This window comes from Calliphora vicina, chromosome 5, assembly GCF_958450345.1.
Source record: "Calliphora vicina chromosome 5, idCalVici1.1, whole genome shotgun sequence".
NCBI lineage: Eukaryota > Metazoa > Arthropoda > Insecta > Diptera > Calliphoridae > Calliphora > Calliphora vicina.
In genome coordinates this window covers 21,836,944-21,859,646 of record NC_088784.1, presented here as the reverse complement: position 1 = coordinate 21,859,646, position 22,703 = coordinate 21,836,944, and the positions used below count along the sequence as shown (strand labels likewise).

General features: G+C 31.8%; 1 protein-coding gene across 1 annotated transcript; it reads right to left on the bottom strand.

Moving 5' to 3' along the window:
• Positions 1-21,399, bottom strand: LOC135960516 (serine-enriched protein-like). Its single transcript, XM_065511821.1, has 7 exons — positions 21,302-21,399; positions 8,411-8,589; positions 8,182-8,340; positions 1,057-1,174; positions 665-996; positions 445-585; positions 1-183 (listed from the first exon to the last, which is right to left on the bottom strand). The coding sequence occupies exons 2-7, from the start codon at positions 8,579-8,581 to the stop codon at positions 1-3; spliced, it is 1,104 nt and encodes a 367-aa protein (XP_065367893.1). The 5' UTR covers positions 8,582-8,589; positions 21,302-21,399.
• Between the last annotated feature and the right edge of the window lie 1,304 nt (positions 21,400-22,703).

Genomic DNA, 22,703 nt, shown 5'->3' with positions numbered 1-22,703 from the left:
TTAGTTGGTATTATGTGGGCCACTGGTGGGATCGCTGCTGCCGCTTGAGCTCAAAGTTGTATTCGAACCATAGGGATCAAGAGAACTCTGCACGGACATCGATCTGCCTTGATTTTGTCGAGCTCTTCTCACTCGACTAGAGTTGGGAGACAATTTTCCGGGGTCGATACTTTCTGGGTCTGCCTGCAATGGTTAGAATCAGACATAAAGGGGGGACACAAGGGACGACAATAAAACGCCCATGACGCACCAACAAAACAAATGCATGACCAAAGCAAACAAATTTTCATTTCGCGTGATCATGAGCGTTTTTTTGAGGAATGGAAAAAAAAGTAATAGTCAAGCATTAATTTCAAAATCAAATATTAAAAGCCAATTTGATATGCTTTTTTGTTGGGGTTCGAAACCAAACTATGTTTTCAATGACACAAAATTCAGACGTACCTGGTAGGCCAAAGCGTTCATTATAATGGAGTAGGGCACCAAACCCAAGGGATGGATTTCACGCATTAAAACGTTGGCGGGTATTTTATGGAATTGTATGTATTCCAAGAAATTACCCAAAATCTCTTTCATATCGATGTTCTTGGAAAACAAAAAGAAACAACGAATTGATTATTTATAAAGATATATGGAGAGATGGGGGCTAAAAATAAATATTTACCTGATTATTATCATTATATTTCTTACTCCACATTAAAGCGGCCTGGAATTTGGTAAACTCATCGGCCCTCAGCTCGTCACGGGCCAATATCAGACGCACCACATGCTGGGGCAGTAAAGTAAAACTACCCAAATTCAAAACTTCATTACCATGTTCGTCCACAAATTCCAATACTTTTTGCACTAAACTTTTGGTGCATTTATATTGGATATAACGTTCGGCTGACGACAATAAAGCACACACTGTGTCCACATTAATGCAACACTGCACAAAACCACCACAGGCTCTTCTCAGCTCCTCCAAACCATAATAATCGGCAGCATTCATGACACCTACCACAAGCAATTTATTAAATTATTCAAATTTATAAAGTTCAAATAAATAGTTTTTACCCAATAAAGTACGTGGCTGCAATGTAACACAACCCGTATGTATGTATTCGATTAGTTGACGAAATACATCCGGTTCAAATTCTTCTATAATCAAAGTTTGATGTTGCTGACCGGCCGGCTAAAAGGAGTGTAAGGATTTGTATTGATTTAGTTGAGAATTTAAGGGAAATTTTAAGACTTTAAATATCATAGACATTGAAAAGATATTGAAAAATTTGGCATTTCCATAATAATTATTAGTTATAGGTAGAGGTAGGTTAATAATATTTATTATATATGTAGTAGTAGGTTAAAAAGAAAGTGCTTTGAAATAATATTGAATCTTAAATCAGAACACCTTTTAAATTTTTATAAATTGAGGTTACAATTGATTATTAAAACAATAGCTACCAAATTTATCAACATGTTGCCAAAGCATTTGGCTTGAGTTACCCACTCAATGTAGTTTTAACAGGTTGGCAATTCCATTTATTGCCCTGTTTGGCAACATGTTAAAAATTTGAATAATAATAGTTTTTAAGGTAAAAGAATAATAGGAATGTTAAATAATTTAAAGGAACTTTTATAAAGTAGTAGTAGTAGGATTATAGACACTGAGAAAATAGGAATAGGTTTGTATTAATAAAAAAAGAATAAAAAAGAGGAAGTTGGATAGAATTTAGGAAAAATATAAATCAATTGTATTTCAAGGAATAGAAGTAAAAGTACAATAAACTTGTTTACATATCGATCACTTTCAATCAATGGTGGCTTGATGAAAGCAGTTTCAACATTAAAAAATTCGTAGTAGTCCGATGGATGGTTTCTATTGTTTGGTTTATTCAGATATAAATAGTTTATTAGTCTTCCAGCTTTAGTTCTAAAGCAATAACTTTAGACTCGTTTTAATGAAAATATTTATTGAATACCATACGAATTGAAGCCGAGAGACCTATAAACACTTTTTTGCATATCCAAAATGATGTTTGAACGCTGAAAAAGAAAATCATTTTTGCACCGAATCTTTACTTGCGATGAAAAATTTATCCATTATGATAACTGGAAGTGTAAGAGATCCAATGTGAAGGCCGGCCAACCTTCCGAATCAACACAAAAGCAAAATATCCATGAAGCTAAGGTAATTCTCTATATTTGGTAAGAGCAAATAGGCTCTATCTATTATAAGCTGCTGAAATCTGATCAGACCATCACAGGGAACCTGTACGGAACGCAACTAATACGTTTAAAGCGAATATGCGGCCAGACATTGAACCGTAATATTCAATCATGACAACGTTCGGCCACATGTTGCAATGCCTATTAAAAAGTATTTGGAATGAAGTGGTTGGGAAGTTTTGCCTCACCCGCTTTCCAGTACAGAATTTTTGGTTCGGAATTTATATGTAGCCAGAAAGATGGAAGAAGGTCTTAGCTATTTTTAAGGTCTTCCAAACTTCATGAGAACTAAAACTAACCATAACTGAAATTCAACTCGTAACAGACTTATCGGATTTTGCGGCAATTTTATACAGATACCTACTGATCCTGGAAAGTGTTAATGTAAACATATTCTCTTGCAAAACCCGAAGTGAAGTATGGAGTCAATTATAGGAAAATAAATCTATTCACAAGGGAAATTTATAAGTTTAATACGAAAGGTATTATTAAAATGGCAGAAAACTCTCAGTTCCAACATTGGGCTATTCTCCCTATAAAAGCTTGCTCATATAATGCAACATAAATTCTAAGAATTAAAATCTGTGGGTTCCTGGAAGAATTACTTATTCTGAGAATCTAGAACAAAGAGATGTGGGTAACTTAGATTTTATAGTTCTATAAAAGATAAATAAACTGCGATATTGTAAATAATTTGGTAAAGAACAGCCAAGGAAACGTTTGATATTTAGTGAATTTCTAGATGTCCAGCACAAAAATATATCAAGAATAGAATTAATGTCAAAAGAAAGTATTTTTAAGTCATTTATCTATAAAATGAAAAAAGCGGACCTAAAACTGATCCTTGAGATACACCAGAATTAAGGGGAAGCATATTGGAATAGTTATCATTAACATCAACAACTTGAAGTCGATTTAAAAAATAAGAGAATATCAACTTAAAAGCAGTAGAAGAAAAGTGAAAGGTTCTCTTAATTTACAGATCATTGTAGAGAAGTTAATATATTTAGCTTTTGTTAATTCAAATGCTTCCTTATATCATCCGTCATATTAAGTAAGAGAGATGTCGTGTTATGACAACGTCTAAAAGCATACTGAGATGGTGAAATGATCTCACGAACTGATGAAGTTATCTGATTCTTCAATATGTGCTCAACAGCTTTAGATAAAGCTGGAAGAATAGAGATTGGACGCAAATCATCTAATATTCGATTTAAATGTATTCAGTTCGAACTTCGAAAATACTGAATATCTTACCAAGGGTCTATATGGATTATGCGTATGCGGATGATGTCTGGAATGTATCTGGATACTATCTTGCAAAGAATGGAATCGTCAATCCGGACACCACTCCAGCGAAAACTGATCTTTTAACCTTCGCAAGGAAATACAAGATCCACATATTTCCATTGGGGATTTTATATTGCTTTAATGGCAAAGTATTTGGTAGTTCTGGATTCAAAGCTATCTTGGCATCAAACATTTTGGCGATAGTGTCTAAGGCTGTAGCATCCGTGTACTAGTGTTTTGAGGATCTGTGTAATATCTAATGGCTCTTCGAAATGGTTGTTAAGTTCCTACAAATATTCCATGAGAAGACTACAAGAACAGTTTTCGCGGGAGTCGTGTCCGGGTTGACGATTCCTTTCTTTGCAATATAGTATCCAGATATTTTCCAGACTCTTGTATTGTTTTCCTTTGGAAATAATCCTAAGTTTCTCAGTAGCATGGACTGATGATTACAGGAGCAATTTGCACCACACCATCAACAACCATGCCGTATTGGCTTGATATTGACCTTATTGCCAGGAACGTTATTGTTGTTATAGACGCATAAAATTTTTTACAATATTCAATCAGGGGGTTCTGCATGTTGTTCAAGTCCAAGAAAATGTGCTACTTCAACAGGTAATTTGAAGGCAGTCTGTGACGCTCCTTAAGGCTGCGTTTTGACAGCTTTGAATGTTTCTCCTCTGAGTATCAATCAACGAAGCTGACCACACTGGAGCAGCATAGTCGACTACTGACCGGCCAATCGTCTTGTAGTTAACTAGCAAGGTTTCTTTGTCCATACCAAAACTACTGCCGGCCAGCGCCTTGAGGACCTTGTTCCTATTTCGCAGTTTATGCGTGATTGCATTGGTGTGGGCTGAGTTAGTAAAAATGCTATAAAAAGTGACACCCATTCAGGTGGTTCAGGAGCGTTGTTCTCAACGCTGCCATAAGTCTTGATACTATTGGCATATCAAACCGGGGGAATTTCGACCATATTGGATTTTCCGTATTGGATTCCGGAACATTATTGACTACGATACTCGCAAGCCTTTCTTCAACAGATGATTTAGTATGCCATTCACGAATGGAAGGACTGTTGGGATATAATTCCTCTAACGTGAACCAAATTCGAGACTAATAGAGGTAGGATGGGCGTGGGAGGATAGTATAGAATATCTCAAAGTTGCCATAAAACTACTGAAGTCAAGCGTCAAGGGATTTTCTAGATGGATTCTGGGACAATATTGACTACGGTACGCGTAAACATTTCTTCAACTGAAGATTGTATCGATCATGAATTCAATGTGTCGTAGTGTAGTGTTCTGCAGGCTGAGATTTCAGCCGTTGATAGGACTGCGAACTGGCAGAAGTTATATTCCATAAAACGGGGTGAATATTCGAATTTACACTGCATGCGATGCTACCCTAAAATCTCAATATGCTCCTGAAATGCAGAGCATTCTTTAGTCGGGCTAATTTTGGTACATCGATAGCGAAATAGCCCGGAGAATTAAATGGCAGAATCATTGACCAAAAGGGAAGCCTAGCTGGACGATTATGTTGATCGATTGGTGCAACCGATGTCTCCAGGATAATCTACGATTGAGTGCAAAATAGGTGGACGCTTAGGATCATCTGTGCGTTGACGAGAGCTATATGATCTAAGTCAAATCCCAGCACTGATCGACTACGGAATGTGGTGGCAGTTATCACAGGGTAGTGCCTGTTCGGTGTGCACGCTCCCATATAATGACTTCTGTAGCAGTAGTCATGATGAATGATATGAGTGAAACACATCCTCTGCCTCACAAGTGAATGAAACTTTTTGGGTGACATCTTTCTCCACGGCCTAAATGATCTGGACACACGTGAAAATGTTGAAAACCTTCGTACTTGCATCAGGATGTACTATATGGACACTTGGGACCATCTGTGGGACTACAAGGTCCATACGATCGAAGTATAACAGTCGTCGAACCCCAGCACTGATCGATTACGGAATGTGGTAGCAGTGATCACAGGGTACTGCCTGTTTGGTGTATACGCTCCCATATAATGACTACTGTAACAGTTGTCATAATGAATGAGATGGGTGAAGCACATCCTCTGCCGCATAAGTGAATGAACCTTTTGAGTGACTTTTTTCTCCACGACCTAACTGATCTAGACACACGTGAAAAGGTTGAAAACCTTAGTAAGTACTTGCATAAGGATGTTTCGGTTGAGGACTCAAACGGGACAGATATGTGGAAATGCTTTCTTCTGCTTTAAACAATTGGACTATATAAAGACCGACGATGGAAGCTAATGTCGGAATACGGTTGAAGCTGAAATTCGACTATATAAAGACCAACGATTGAAGGTAAAATTGGACTACGGTTGAAGCTGAAATTGGACTATATAAAGACCAACGATTGAAGCTAAAATTGGACTACGGTTGATGCAAAAATAGAACTATATAAAGAGCTAGGATTGAAGCTAAATTTGGACCATATAAAGACCTACGATTGAAGCTAAAATTGGACCATATAACGACTTGCGATTGAAGCTAAAGTTGTACAATATAAAGACCTACGATTGGACAACGATTGATGTTAAAACTGGACTATATAAAGACCTGTGGTTGAAGCTAAAGTTGGAATACGATTGAAGTTAAAATTGGACTATATAAAGACAAACGATTGAAGCTAAAATTGGACAACGATTGAAGCTAAAATTTTACTATGTAAAGATCTACGATTGAAGCTAAAATTGGACTATACAACGACCTACGATTGAAACTAAAGTTGGACTATGATTGAAGCCAAAATTGGACTATATAAAGACCTGCGATTGAAGCTTAGGTTGGAATACGATTGAAGTTAAAATTGGAAAATATAAATACATACGATTGAAGCTAAAATTGGACTATACTACGACCTACGATTGAAACTAAAGTTAGACTACAATTGAAGCTAAAATTGGACTATATAAAGAGCTAGGATTGAAGCTAAATTTGGACCGTATAAAGACCTACGGTTGAAGCTAAAATTGGACTATATAACGACCTGCGATTGAATTAAAATTGGACTATATAAAAACCAACGATTGGAGCTAAAATTGGACTATATAAAGACCTGTGATTGAAGCTAAAGTTGGACTACGATTGAATCTAAAATTGGACTATATAATGACCTGCGATTGATGCTAAAGTTGGACTACAATTGGTCTTTATAACGATCTGCGATTGCAACTAAAGTTGGACTATATAAAGACCTGCGATTGAAGCTAAGTTTGGAATACGATTGAAGTTAAAATTGGAAAATATAAAGACCTACGATTGAAGCTAAAATTGGACTATACAACGACCTACGATTGAATTAAAGTTGGACAATAATTGAAGCTAAAATTGGACTATATAAAAACCAACGATTGGAGCTAAAATTGGACTATATAAAGACCTGCGATTGCAGCTAAAGTTGGACTATATAACGACCTGCGATTGAAGCCAAAGTTGGACTACGATTGAAGCTATAATTGGACTATATAAAGACCTACGATTGGAGCTAAAATTATACTATATAAAGACCTTCAATTGAAGCTAACATTGGACTACATAAAGACCTACAATTGAAGATATAATTGGACTATATAAAGATCTTCAATTGATGCTAAAATATAAAGACCTACGATTAAAGCTAAAGACCTAAGATTTAACCCAAAATCGGACTATATAAAAACCTACAATTGAAGCTAATTGGACAATATCAAAACGGAATATAGCCGGTTTGTATTTCAATAAAAATATTCTTCGTTTAAATCGAGATCCCTTTTCAATATTTTGTTAATGATATAAAGGTATATAACAGCGATGTTCGACATACCCCAAAAGGGGATCATACCCCAAAAGAGGATCTTGAAGGGATCTTGATTTGTTGCATTCTAAGTTATTTTTAATGTATTAAGACTTATGTATAATATTCAATAATATAATGGAAACTCAATCCAGAAATATTAAATAAAAGTGCAAATTAAAAAAAAACATGCAAATTTTCAAACTATGAATATCAGCGATTAAGCGATTAAAGTGTGAATGTATATAATAAGTCAATTATAGATCAGGGATCCATTATATGTTTATGATTATAAGTACATATATAATAGACACCAATAAAACTATGTAGGTAGATGTAATGTATATAATGTCAATATAACTAAAATTGATAATTTATTGAAACAAATACGAATGAATCAAATGGACGAGCGAGCGAACGAACGAACAATCTCATACTAAAACCAGGCAAATTTTCAAGTTAATTTGTTGTTGTAAATGTGAGAAAGTGTGAGAAAGACAGTTAGAGAGAGATAAAGACAGAGACAGTATGACATGTGACATGTAAAGTGAATTTTTTTTTGCAGCGTTACGAAATCAACTTGAAAATGTACTTTACCTCAGGTATCGGAGATAATTGTTGGGTAAAACCACTTCTCTATATAAAAATGAAAATGTAATGGGAAAAATTTTGAATTTTTAAATGAATGATGGATTAATGTGTGATATTTGTTTGGCTTAATTTTTTTATTTTACAAATAAAACTGTGGTAAATTACCAAAATTATTTTGTTATCGAAACGAAATGTACACTTGAATAAAGTGAAATTATAAAAAAAAAAAATGGGGGGGAAATAAGAAAGAAATTGGCAAATATTTTAATACCTGTTGGGCAGCATTTTGCAGATTTAACAAAGGCTCCGAGGAACGTTTTAGGAATAGGCGCAATTTGTTTTCCTTGGTAGAGGTTTCGCGTTTTCTTTGCGGTGAAGGAGCGGCATACAGCATTTTGGCAAAGACCCTGGAGCGGGAAGCTAAAACGGCCTGTAATATATTTTTTTTTTTTTAAAAATTAGAAAATCATGTTTCTGAATATCAATAGAGATAAACCAACCTTTACAGCACATACTGGCTCGCGAGTGTCACCTACTAGAAATGTAACATCACATAGCTCTGGCATAGAAGCCAGAAATTTCATATCCTCTGCCAGTCCAGTTTTATTTTCAAATATTGATAAGTCCGGCTCTGCGTCAGCCATACCGGGCAATGTTAAAGCTTCAGGCATTGGGGTTTCTAGTTGTGCATAGCATTATTTAATAGATAATTAGTTTTATTATATCTACATTATTTTTAAATTTAAGTTTAATTAATTTAAGAAAATTATTTAAAAAAAATTTAGTTGTTAATCATTTCCAAAACAAAGTTATAAGTTAGAAGTTAGTAAATTACAAACATTTTGGAATTGGAATAAAACAAATTTATAACAAATATAGGTATTTACAATCTTAATAAGCTAAACATATCAAAAAAAGGGTCATAATTCCTTATTGTCATACCATTATTGGATCTACGATGTCATCGAATAAGGAGTGGCAACCAAAAGGATTGATTAATTGCAATAAAGATAGCAATAAGTTTAAAATGATTTGATCGAAAGTCATTCGTGAATGTGGATTTGTGTGAAATCTTTCCTTTAAAAATTCTACAAATTCGGCTAAAATTTCAGAAGAAAAGGATTATAACAAATGATTAGATGATTTATAGAGATTTTGAAAAACCGAACTTCCTTCTCAATATTTTTGTTGAAATGGTTAGTTTCTGGAATCTATTCTACAGATGAAATATGCTAGATTATGGAAAGAAACTGGCGGAGATCATGAATCGTCAACCTTTGTATTGCTGAATTTGTAAGGACTAGATGCAATATAGGAATAATATTGTAATAATTGATTGTTGAATTAGACCTGAGAAAGATCTGATTAAAACAGTCTTAAGTGAGTGAAAGGCAAACATTTTGAAGCTTAACAATAGACAATATCCTATAGATCCTGGATAGCGATTGAGAGATTAGAATTAACGTTATATTAGACCTAGGAGAAATCGGAAAGATCTACTAATTTGTGGAATAATGGAAATGTAAACTTTGCTTTTGCATTAACTTGTTGTTTCTCGAATGTTCTTCAAAAACAATGTGCAATAGATCAAGGATTGTAAGTGGCAACTTTGAATCAAGGCTGCATTGGGGTCTAAAATCCACGAAAAGGCAGTCAAACATTTGAGAACCTCAACATCATCTAGTATCGATCCTGTATTCGGACTTGTTATTTCCAGAATGTTCTTGATAAACAATGTGCAATAGATCAAGGATTGGGTGTGGCAGCTTTGAATCAAGGCAGCAGTAGACCTAAGATCTAAATGTCCACGAAAAGTCAATCAAATATTTGAGCCCCCACAACATCATCTAGTTTTTAAATCTTTCTTTGTAGGCTATACTTAATTAATCCTTGATTCGGACTGGAAGTTTCTCGAATGTTCTTGATAGACAATGTGCAAGATATCAAGGATTGAATCAAGGCTGCAGTAGAACTGGGATCTAAAAGTCCACGAAATATTTGAGCCTCACCCAACATCATCTAGTTTCGGGATCTTTCTTTGTAAGCTATACTCAATCGATCCTGTATTCGGACTTGTAATTTCCCGAATGTTCTTCATAAACAATGTGCAATAGATCAAGGATTGGGTATGGCAGCTTTGAATCAAGGCAGCAGTAGACCTAAGATCTAAATGTCCACGAAAAGTCAGTCAAATATTTGAGCCCCCCACAACATCATCTAGTTTTTAAATCTTTCTTTGTAGGCTATACTTAATCAATCCTTGATTCGGACTGGAAGTTTCTCGAATGTTCTTGATAGACAATGTGCAAGATATCAAGGTTTGAATCAAGGCTGCAGTAGAACTGGGATCTAAAAGTCCACGGAATATTTGAGCCTCATCCAACATCAAATAGTTTCGGGATCTTTCTTTGTACTCAATTGATCCTGTATTCGGACTTGTTATTTCCCGCATGTTCTTGATAAACAATGTGCAATAGATCAGGGATTGGGTATGGCAGCTTTGAATCAAGGTAGCAGTAGACCTGGAATCTAAAAGTCTACGAAAAGTCAGTCAAATATTTGAGCCCATCAACATCATATAGTTTCTGGATCTTTCTTTGTAGGCTATACTCAATCAATCCTGGATTCGGACTTCTTGTTTCTCGAATGTTCTTGATAGACAATGTGCAATATATCAAGGATTGAATCAAGGCTGCAGTAGAACTGGGATCTAAAAGTCCACGAAACATTTGAGCCTCACCACGTCTCACATCATCTAGTTTCTGGATCTTTCTTTGCAGGCTGAACTCAATTCATCCTGGATTCGGATTGTTCGCTTAGAATTCGAGATTAGAATTGACAAATTTGAATTTTCGTTGTATTAGGCATGAGAAGTGTACATTGAGAAATCCCTTTCACAATTTTACATTAGTGGCCTTTCTGGATATAGAAGGAGCCTTTAATAATGAAGAATCTGCAGCTATAGGATCAGTACGACAAGATCTCGGTGTGAATCAATCAATTGTTAGGTTCATAATGAATCTTTTACACTTTAGGATCATTCGTTCTGAAAAGGGAATGGACTCAAGGAGTACGCCTCAAGGATGCGTTTATAACCACTTCTGTGGTATCAGGAAATAAATAGTCTGCTCTGGAAATTCGATCTCATGGGTTATGAGACTGTCGCCTATGCGGATGACGTAGCAGTGACAGTATCTGGGATCCACTTGGTCACGATGTCACAGTAGTTGGTGAATGCACCCAGTATAGTTAATCGGTGGAGTACTGACAGTGGACTGAGTGAGAAAACCGAACTTGTATTGTCCACAAAACAGTACAACATTCCTTTTTTCTCACTACCCCGATTCAATGGCGCAAAATACTTAGGTGTTATTCTGGACAGTAAACTATCCTGGAATCCAAATACCCTAGCAAGGACATCCAAGGCTTGATGACAATGAATGTCTGCAGGAAGGCCATAGGTACACAATGGGGTACTAGAATTCGGTATGTGAATTGGCTATTTGATATTATTCTATGGAGTCTCGGTATGGTGGAAAGCACTAGATAAAGGCTCAAATTTCATGCTATTCGGGAAGGTATTAAGGAGAATGGCAATCCAGATGACAATAGCCCTAAGAACGACTGCAACAAAGTCGCTCTTTACAATATTAAACTGGATCCCTGTGGAGCTAATGTCCAGAAAAATGGCATTCGCTACGGCCCTCAGGCAAAATGCGATTGCTGCATGGAAACATGGATCATAATCGGAAGTATACAGAATCTTCCAGATAATATTGAAGCGCTTCCTATTGGGAAACTTTGGTTTCTCAATTCCATACATGGAATTAATGGATGGAAATTCACTTGACACAACAAGTATCTGAGTCTATACGGAGGGTTCTAGAAAGAGAAATCGAGTTGGCGGAGGTGCCTACATTCAGGAATACGAGATTTGGCTTTCTTTTATAACAAGATATCGAACATGGATTTTCGTATATATACTGATAGTTAAGCAGCAAGAATGTCGGGCATCCTTAAATAGGATGGCGAGATATTCAACAGTTGTACTCATTTGGGTACGTGAACACGGAGATATTTTGGACAAATGTGTTACTGATGATTTGACGAAAAAAGACGTAAAGGACGAAAAGGATGCCTGACGGAGACATAAACTTGCTCTACAACGACTTTTGTAGAAGCTGTCTGAATGAAGAGGAGTTTGAGACCATTTTTCATCTTCTTTTTCGTTGCCCGGCATTAGGTGATCTATGCATCAGGTTTCTGGGACATCGTTCCTTCAATAGTCTTTCTGAACTATCGAACAAGAAGTTAGAATCCATCAATGCCTTTATTAGGAATAGCAATTGGTTGCTCACACCAGACACAGAAATTTCCACGGAGTGAACTAGTATCCGTCAAATGACTACTGCACACTCTCTCTCCTCCTCCATATTTCTTCTACTCCTTTAGTTTAACTGACTTTCCTCTTCTCTTTTCATCTCTATCTGGCCCTCTTTTATGTTGTTTTCAGGTAACATAAATGGACCTAATGTATGGACCCAAGTGAGCTTTTCTCTTTTCTGTTTCTACCAGACGGCTGCCTGTTACCTAGGCTTGAGAAAGATCTGAAATTTCCACAAATGGTTGGAAGGAAGGACAGGAGTCTAACATTCTGTAGACGTTACACAATAGATGCAAGCTTATAATGGTTGTATTGGACATGTAGAAGATGGATATTTCTCTATACGTGATACTCAATAGATCCTGGAATAGATTGATATGGGAGATCCACAAATGTTCGAAAGGTAAACATTTGAGTTTGAACAACTTGCTGTTTCTCCAAGATTGGAACTAGCATCTTAAAATCAAGGCTATTCTTTCTTTATAGGCGATACTCAGTATATCCTGGATTGGAGCAGGATGGAATTGATATGCTGCCTGGGAAAAATTTGATAAAAACGGGCAAGTGTGGAATACAACCATTTTTAATCTGAACGTTTTAGTTTTGGGAATGTTTTGTATCCCTATGGGTTAGGCAATAACCGGTATTGTCAGATTAGAATTGAAGTTATGTTAAGTCTTAGAAAGATCTAAAATATCCATAAACATATGGAAGGACTGTCAAACGATTGAACAACATCTTCTTGCAGTTTCTCGAAAGTTCTTTACAAGAAATGATCTAAAAAATCCACAAGTGAGCCCCAACATCATATTGTTTCGGGAACCTTCTTTATAGGCGATACTATCCTGTATTGGGACTGACAGGTTACATTTAAGTTTCTATTGAGCCTAGAAAAGAATTGTGAAAACCGGGTAAGTGAGAAGAAATTACATGCAGTTTCTCGAATGTTCTTTATGGTCAGTAGGCAATAGATCCAGTATCGGGGCTGTCAGCTTGTTATTGATCTTATTAAGAAAATTTAGATCCCGAATCGGAACTGTCAATGTAGTTTCTGTAACGTTTGTGTAGAAAGATCTGAAATATTCACAAATAAACGGAAGAAAAAGCAGAGAAACTTTTGAGCCCCAACATCATATTGTTTCGGAATAATTCTTTAAAGGCGATACTCAATAGATCCTGTAATGGGACTGGCGGGTTAAAAATATGTTTCTATTAAGCCTAGAAAATATCCATTTATGTGAGATGAAAAACCATCAAACAGTTGACCCTCAATTACATGCAGTTTCTTGAATGTTCTTTAAAGGCAATAGGGAATAGATCCAGGACCAGGACTGTCTGCTTCTAATTGACCTGATATTAGGCTTGATAAGTCTTATTATGAAGTTTTAGATTCCGAATTGGAACTGTCAATGTGGTTTCTGTAACCGTCGTGTAGTCATATGACATATATCCTGGATCGATATGAGAAAGAACTGATTAAAACATGTTTGGAGCAACATATTTGTTATTTTTGAGAAATTTCGTTATGTAATAGATCCAGGATCGGGACTGTAAGCCTATTCTAGAAAATGTTTATGAAACGTGGCTTAAAGACAACAATCGGAGAAGTATCAAATCGACTATGGCAAATAAATATGAGGAAGAAAAGACTGGCAAATATTTGAAACGAAAGCTTGTTTATAAACGATACGCAATAGATCCTGGAATGGGGCTAGAATAGATCCAGAATGGGGACTGTCCGCCTGTTCTAGAAACGTGGCTTAAAGACCTCAATCAGAGAATTATCAATAGGATAATGGTAAATGTACATTAGGAAGAAAAGACAGGGAAATATTTGAAACGAAAGTGTCTTTAAAATCGATAGATCCTGGATTGGGACAGACGGCTTAGAATTGACGTTATAATTTGTCTGGTAAAATTTCAAAGATCTACAAATATGTGATAGATCTTGGATTGGGAGTGACTGCTTAGAATTGACATTATATAAGGCTTGGAAATGATGTCAAAGATCCACAAATTTGCATTAAAAATACAGGCTAACGTTTGATTACCAAAATCTTATAGTTTTTGGAATGTTATTTATAGGTGATATCCAATAGATTCCGGAACGGGACAGTCTATTTGAAATTTACTTTATATTACAGCAAGATAAGAAAATCCTCCAAAAATGTGTGAAATAAAAGAAGAGAATACTTTTGGGCCTGAAAATCACATAGTATTTTGGAATATTTTTTCGAGGAAATGCTCTATTGATCTTGGATCGGGACTTTCCGTTTGAAGTTTACATTATATTAAACCAAAATAAGAAAAGTCTCCAAAAAATATAAGAAATAAAGGATTTTCAAACATTTGAGCCTGTCCATCATGTAGGTTATGGATACGTAGATCCTGGATCGGGACAGCCTTCTAGAATTGAAGTTTTATAAGGCTTATGAAAGATCTTATTAAGAGATAACAATACCTCAAATACAATTTTCATTGAACTGTTGCAAATAATTATAACTACTGTTTGAAAAGTCATCTTTTTATTTCAGAATGTTTAGGACTTCAAACAATTCAAACAATTTCTAAGACGGAAACTGAGCTGAATTGTAGATTCATATCACATTCAAGGACACATGGGATTTTGTAAAAAACTTTTGATCTTGACTTTTAATAAATATTTTAACATCATATAACTATTTATCAGCAAGGTGATCTGTGTTATTGTGACAATATAAACAAATGTTATAAATAAGTTAAAACATTCACCATTTGCCTGCTATCATAACTAACTCATCAATATTTATGTAAACTGTCATCATCCTCATCTTTTTTCTATTCAAACACATAAAATTTCCATAAAATTTAGAGACATTAAACAAAACCTTGTTGCTTTAAATCAAACACAAAAAAAACAAAAGGAAAACCTAGAAACATTACAAGGTTTCATTGACATTATTTCTCATTTCGCTATAACCCTGAATTGTGATTGAATTTTAAACAATTCAATTCTATAAAGCCTTTTAAATGTCTGTGGACAAAATTGACCTTTAGATTTTGCAACAACACCTACATACATGCAAACATGTAGCCAGCCACTCAGCCAGCCATCCGTTTATAACGATAAAACAGATTTTTAATTAAAAATTCAAACCTTCAAATGTAACGAATTAAAGGGAAAAATGTGTTTTTTATTTTGTGTACTTTAACTTAACGTATGTTTGGTTTCCTTTTATTGTTGTTTTCATCGTTTACTCTTTTTATTTGTTCACTGGCATCAACAATATTATGTTGAAGAGTGATGAGAGAAAGAGCATTGAAGAGAGAGGGAATGGATAGGAGACAATTAAATTGGATGCTGCAAAAATACTGTTAGTGTTAACTTAAAATAACAACAACAAGTGTTGTGACTGCACAATAACAAACAAACAAAATTGTGTGTGTAAGTTATAACAAAATGGGGAGGTGGTGGGGGTCGTGTTTGTTAACAATACAGTATGGCAAAATAAAAAAACGAACAAATTTGGGAGTGCTGTCAATCACAAAAGATTTACGACTACGCATGCTGATTTAAAAGTTTTTTGTTGTATTTTTTTTTTTACTTTTTTTTTTTTTTTGGTAAATTGGTGATATTGAAAAAAACGTTTAAACAAACAAAAAAGAAATTAATGGAAAATTAAAATGTGTATAAATAAATAAATTACAAATTTTTGCTTTTACAGCAATTATTTGCTGTCTCTTATACTGAGGGCTCAGATAGACATCGAAACAGGGAAAGGGGAGGTTAAATATTTTATTGCAAAATATTTTATTAAAAGTGTGTCCTTAAAATGTAAAATTTTTATATTGAAAATTTTGTTACAATAGATTTCCAGGTTGTACATTAAATCGTTTCCATACACAAAATATTTTGTGGTTTATCTGCTTAATTCTGAATATTTTTAAATCTGACTAGTACTATTGTATAATATAGGATATATTTTAATATGTTACATACAGTTTTAGAACAATTCCAAAAAAATATTTATTTTGTATGAAAAATACTTGTTTTCTAAGTAATTTTTAAGATAAACAAATAATCCTATAATTATATTATAATATTTGTGGAATTTCCTTGAAACTTTCCAGCCCCGAGTGGCTATCAATATGTAATAAATGCCTATTTTAAAAAAGAAATAATTAAGGGCCTGATTTTTTAAAACAAAACTGCAGCGTTAAATTTTCAAACTTTTTTTACAGTATTCTTCATACAAATTGCTTAAATTTCAAAACGTTTTGTTTAAATAGATTTTATAAAACTTTGAAAAAAGTTGCCAAAAATGTCTTTTTCTTTTCCTAAATTTGTAAGTTGATAACTAATGAACGAAAGTACTTGGACAAGTTATAGATATTTCCTTTAATAGGTATTTTTGTCCTCTACTGATTGTATATTTCCTCATTTGTGTTTAGGGAATTGTTTTAATTTTTATGAGCAAAAAATTTGTTTACCTTTTTTTACGATTTCTTAAATTTTTTGGAAAGTTTGCTACTTAATAACTTCTGAACGAAAGTGTTTAGGGATATTACCGATACCTCCTTTAATAGGTATTTTTGTCCTCTACTGATTGTATATTTCCTCATTTGTGTTTAGGGAATTGTTTTAATTTTTATGAGCAAAATACTTTTTACCTTTTTTTTTACGATTTTTTTAATTTTTTGGAAAGTTTTCTACTTAATAACTTCTGAACGAAGGTACTTAGGGAAATCATCGATACCTCCTTGAATAGGTATTTCTATACTCTATTGACAGTATAATTTCGAATTAATACTCAAGGAATATTTTAATTTTTATGATCAAACAATTTTTTTTACTATTTTTTTAAGATTTTTAAATTTTTTGGAAAGTTTGCTCCTTAATAACTTCTGAATATATCTCCTATAATATATATTTTTATCCTCTACTGACTGTATATTTCCGTATTTGTGTTTTTTTTTAAATTTTTATGAGCAATAAACTTTTTACCTACTTTTTTTTATCGATTTCTTAAATTTTTGGAAAGTTTGCTACTTAATAACTGGTGAACGAAAGTAGTTGGTAAAACGAGCGATAAATCCTTTAACAGGTATTTTTGTCCTCTACTGATTGTATATTTCCTCATTTGTGCTCAAGGAATATATTAATTTTTTTGAGCAAAAAAATATTTAACCTATTTTTTTCGATTTCTTAAATTTTTGGAAAGTTAGCTATTTAATAACTTCTGAACAAAAGTACTTGGTGAAATGATCGATACCTCTTTTAATAGGCATGTTTGTCCTCTATTGACGGTATATTCTGAAATTATAGATCAAGAAATTTTTTAATTTTTATTGACAAACAATTTTTTTCCTTTTTTTATACGATTTCTTAAATTTTTTGAAATTTTGCTACTTAATAACTCCTAAACGAAAGTGCTTAAACAAATGATCTCATGTGCTCATGAAATATTTTCGTTATTATGATTAAACAAACTTTTTACTTATTTTTTTACGTTTTCGAAGTTTATTACTTAATAACTTCTGAACAAAAGTACTTGAAGAAATGATCGATACCTCTTTTAATAGGCATGTTTGTCCTCTATTGACGATATATTGAGGAATTAGTGATCAAGAAATATTTTCATTTGTATGCATAAACTAATTTTTACCTATTTTTTTACGATTTCATAAATTTTAGTAAAATTTGCTACTTAATAACTTTTGAAGGAAAGTACTTTTGAAAATGAGCGGTACCCCCTTTAATAGGTATTTTTGTCCCCTAATGACTCTATATTTCCATATTAGTGCACATGAAATATTATCGTTATTATGATCAAAAAACTTTTTACTTATTTTTTTTTACGTTTCCGAAGTTTGCTACTTAATAACTTCTGAACAAAAGTACTTGGGAAAATGATCGTTACCTCCTTTAATAGGTATGTTTGTCCTCTATTGACGATATATTTTGGAATTAATATCATGAAATATTTTCATTTTTATGGGCAAACAAATTTTTTCCTATTTTTATACGATTTCTTAATTTTTTTGAAATTTTGCTACTTAATAACTTTTGAATGAAAGTACTTTCGAAAATGAGCGGTAGGAATTTTTGTCCACTAATGACTCTATATTTTCATATTAGTGCTCATGAAATATTATCGTTATTATGATCAAAAAACTTTTTACTTATTTTTTTACATTTCCGAAGTTTGCTACTAAATAACTTCTGAACAAAAGTACTTGGAGAAATGATCGATATCTATTTTAATAGGCATGTTTGTCCTCTATTGACTATATATTTTGGAATTATAGATCAAGAAATATTTTCTTTTTTATTGACAAACAAATGTTTTCCTATTTTTTACGATTTCTTAAATTTTTTGAAATTTTGCTACTTAATAACTCCTAAACGAAAGTGCTTAAAAAAATGATCAACACCATTTTTTGTAGCTAGTTTTGTCGCCTAATGACTCAATATTTCCATATTAGTGCTCATGAAATATTTTCGTTATTATAAGCAAACACCTTTTTACTTATTTTTTTTACATTTCCGAAGTTTGCTACTAAATAACTTCTGAACAAAAGTACTTGGGGAAATGATCGATACCTCTTATAATAGGTATTTTTGTCCCCTAATGACTCTATATTTCCATATTAGTGCTAAAGAAAAATTTTAATTTTTATGAGCAAAAAAATTTTTACGGATTTTTTTGCGATTTCTTAAATTTTGGGAAAGTTTGCTACTTAATAACTTCTGAATGGAAGTACTTGAGAAAGTGGTCGATACCGCGATTATATATAAATATAGTCCTCTATTGACTATATTTTCCTATATTAGTACTCATGAAATATAAAGCAGACATTTATTTTATTTACAAATGTACCTTTGGTTGTATTTTCTCAATATTTTGTTTGTTTATTACCTGATAATTAGAGTGGTTAAATTTATCATACATTTAGGGCAATCACAGTTTTGTTATTAACATATGAATAACATATAAATAATTTGAATAACTCTTCAAATGAATAACTAAAGGTTGTTGGACAGTTTCAGTGCTTTATCAACATTTTTAAAATTTAAAAAATTCGCTCAAAATCTGAAGTTTCAAACAAAAATTGATTTTTTCTTGCCAATTTGCATACTTCCTGAATTACCAGTTATAGTTAGTGCTAACTTCATGTTAACTTGGTGTTAATGGGGCAACAGCTTAATGTTATAAAAAGATTTTTAAATATTTAATTTTTTTTTTCAAAGTTTTTAAATTTTCAAGGCCATTAATTTAAAAATTTGCTTAAAATTTTTATTATTTAAAGACAATTTTTTAAAGTATCTATTGTTGATAAAATAAGCTATATTTCACATAAATTGATGGTCAAATGTTAAAGTTGTGATTGTTTTGCTAAAGAGGAAAATTAAAATTTTTCGAATTTTTTATTTTTACAACTTTTTGTACAAAATCTTGTAGATTTTTAAGCAAACCTTATTTAAAATCACATTTGAAGCAATTTATTATTAAAAAATTTAAATTTTAAAACTTGAAATACCTCCCACTTTCAAAATTTTACAGAGAGGGCGTGGCAAAAATTAAAAAAATAAGATTTCGGGTTTTTAAATTTATTAAAAAATTTAGCATATCTTAAGATTTTTAAGCAAACCATATTTAAAACCACATTTCAAGCAATTTTTGATTAAAAAATAAAAATTTTAAATCTTGAATCACCTCCCCCTTTTAATTTTTTTTAAAGTGGGCGTGGCAAATATTAAAGAAATAAGATTTTGGGGTTCTTAAATTTATTTTAAAATTTAGCATGGCTTGAGATTTGTTTAGTTTTTAACAATTTTTTTAAATTTTTAAACAAATAGGAAAAAATCAGACCAGTTCAGCAGTAATCAGGAAAATTACAATTTCCTTACTCTTAAAATTAAGCACAACTTAGGCATTTTCTAAGCGATTTAAATAAATTGTACACGATTTTTTATAGAATATATTAAGCTTTTACAATATCTATTAAAACTATAATCATTTTAAAGAAATTTTTAAGATAAATGGCTTCAAAGTGTTTAGCAGTTATCAGGTAAATTTAAAATATTCACAGAAAGTACCACAACTTAGACATTTTCTAAGCGACTAACCTAAATTATACACGGTTTTATATAGAATAGACTAAGCTTTTACAATATTTATTAAAACTATAATCATTTTAAACAAAATTTTAATGTTAAAAGGCTTCAAAATTTAAAAAAAAATATTTTTAATTGAAACTTTTTTTATTATGCCAATAACTTAGACTTTTTTTAAGCGATTTAACTAAATTATATAAGATTTTTTATAGAACATATTAAGCTTTTATAATATTTACTAAAACTATAAACATTTTAAACAAATTTTTAATGTTAAAAGGCTTCAAAGTGTTTAGCAGTTATCAGATAAATTTCAATTTCCCTTTTCGCATAAAGTACCACAACTTAGACATTTTTTAAGCGATTTAACTAAATTATACAAGAATTTATACAAAACATATAAAGCTTCTCAAATTTTTTTAAAATATAGTAATTTTAAACGAAATTTTAAAATTATAAGGGTTCAAAATTTAAAAAATTAAAAAAAAATTTAATTAAAACTTTTTTTTTATTATTATTGAAAAATTATATTTATATTGTTCGCTTATGTATTAAAAGTTATATATTATTTGAAAGCCTTATGGTTTAGCTTTCTACAGCTTTTTAAGAATTTGAAATCGATTAAAAATTGTTGAAGATAGGATTCGTTAAGTAAAATAAGTGATTAAAAAAAATAATTTTTTGACTATAACTCCTAATTCAAAGAGATATTTTCAAAATTTCAGAAATGTAGTTTCAATTTTAAGCTTTCCTTTTGCTTTTATATATCAATTTCGTTTCAAAATATACCAAACTGTGACTACCCTGCTTTTGTGTAAATTGCTAGATTTTTTTTAGTGTTTTTAAGTTTTATTAAAATCGTGTTAATTCTTAGTAGTATTTTTGTAAATTCTCACAGTAGTTACTTACCAACTAAAATATTTTGAATTTTTTTTTGGCGTTTTAACGGATTTCAAAATAAATATTTGAAAAATCCGTTTAGTCGCTTAATATTATTTCATTATTAACTGGTTGTTATTAAACAAGGATTTTCATTAGGATTTTTTTTTTTAGTAGATAAGTAAAAAAAATTACCAAAAGTTACTTATTATTATCAAATAAAACATGCATTTATATTTTTTCAAAAAAAAAGAAACAGAAGAATTAATACAAATAGGTATGTAGTTTAAAAAAGCAGTAAAAGTAATAAAAAAAATACACGTTACAAAAAAGTTACAACAGTTTAAGCCTTAAAACAATGTTAATAGAAGAAGTCTCTTGTTTTCCAAGAATGAAGCAGAAAAAATCAACAAATATGAATTTTCTGGGTCAATAATTAGGCAGTTGGGTTAAGGTTACAACACAGCATACTTTTCTACGTGTATTTTGTTTTGTTGTTGTTGCTTGTTTTTGTATTGTAACGTTAGTTAGTATTTGTTGTATTTGTCTCTCAGTTTTGTTTCGTTTTTGTTGTTTTTTCTTCATCTTCTTGGTATTCTGACATTTTCGAGTACACACACAATATTTTTACGCATATACACACACAAAAATTATATAGACAAAATAAAAACGTAAAAAAAGAAGAAAAAAAGAAGAATATGGTAGTATGCAATGAAAAAAATTAGGAAATTTTTTCACAAGACCAAAAAGGATTTAATTTATTTAAAAAAAATGTTTAGTTATTTTAGCAAATTCATACGGGAAAAAAATATGAAAAAATGTTTTACTTTTTGTTTAAACAAATCTAAGCTCACGACAAGAAAATTTAATTCTATTGAATTCTTTTTTTTTTATAAAAAAAAAACTTTTTTTAGCTGTTATTTCTTTAACACTGTTTTTGTTGTTGCTGGAAAATTAAAACTTTTTTGCTTGGTTTTCTTAATAAAATAAATTAGCAAATAATTATAAAATTTGTGTTATTTGTTGGTTGTTGTTTTATAGTATGTATTTAAATATTTTATTAATAATTGAAACTTTTCTTTTTTGTAATTTTTTTACAATTTTTGCTGAAGTTTTCGAACCGTTTGGATGAAGAGTAAAATTTATTCTGTTGATTTGGTCTCTATACCAAAAGGAGTTTACCCAAAAAAAAAAAATTAAAGGCAAAGAAAATCCTTAAAATTTAAGGAGCATGCGCTTTATATACATTATTCAAATATTTCTAACAGAATGTAATAAAATTTTTGGCATATTTTTTCTTAAATAAGTTCGGTAGAAAGAAATGTTTTGGAAATAAGGAAAATAAAATGTTTAATTATTTTACTTATTTGCTTTAAAATTTTCTAAGATTTCTTAATTTTTTATCAAAATTTCTGAAAATAAAATTTTCCCA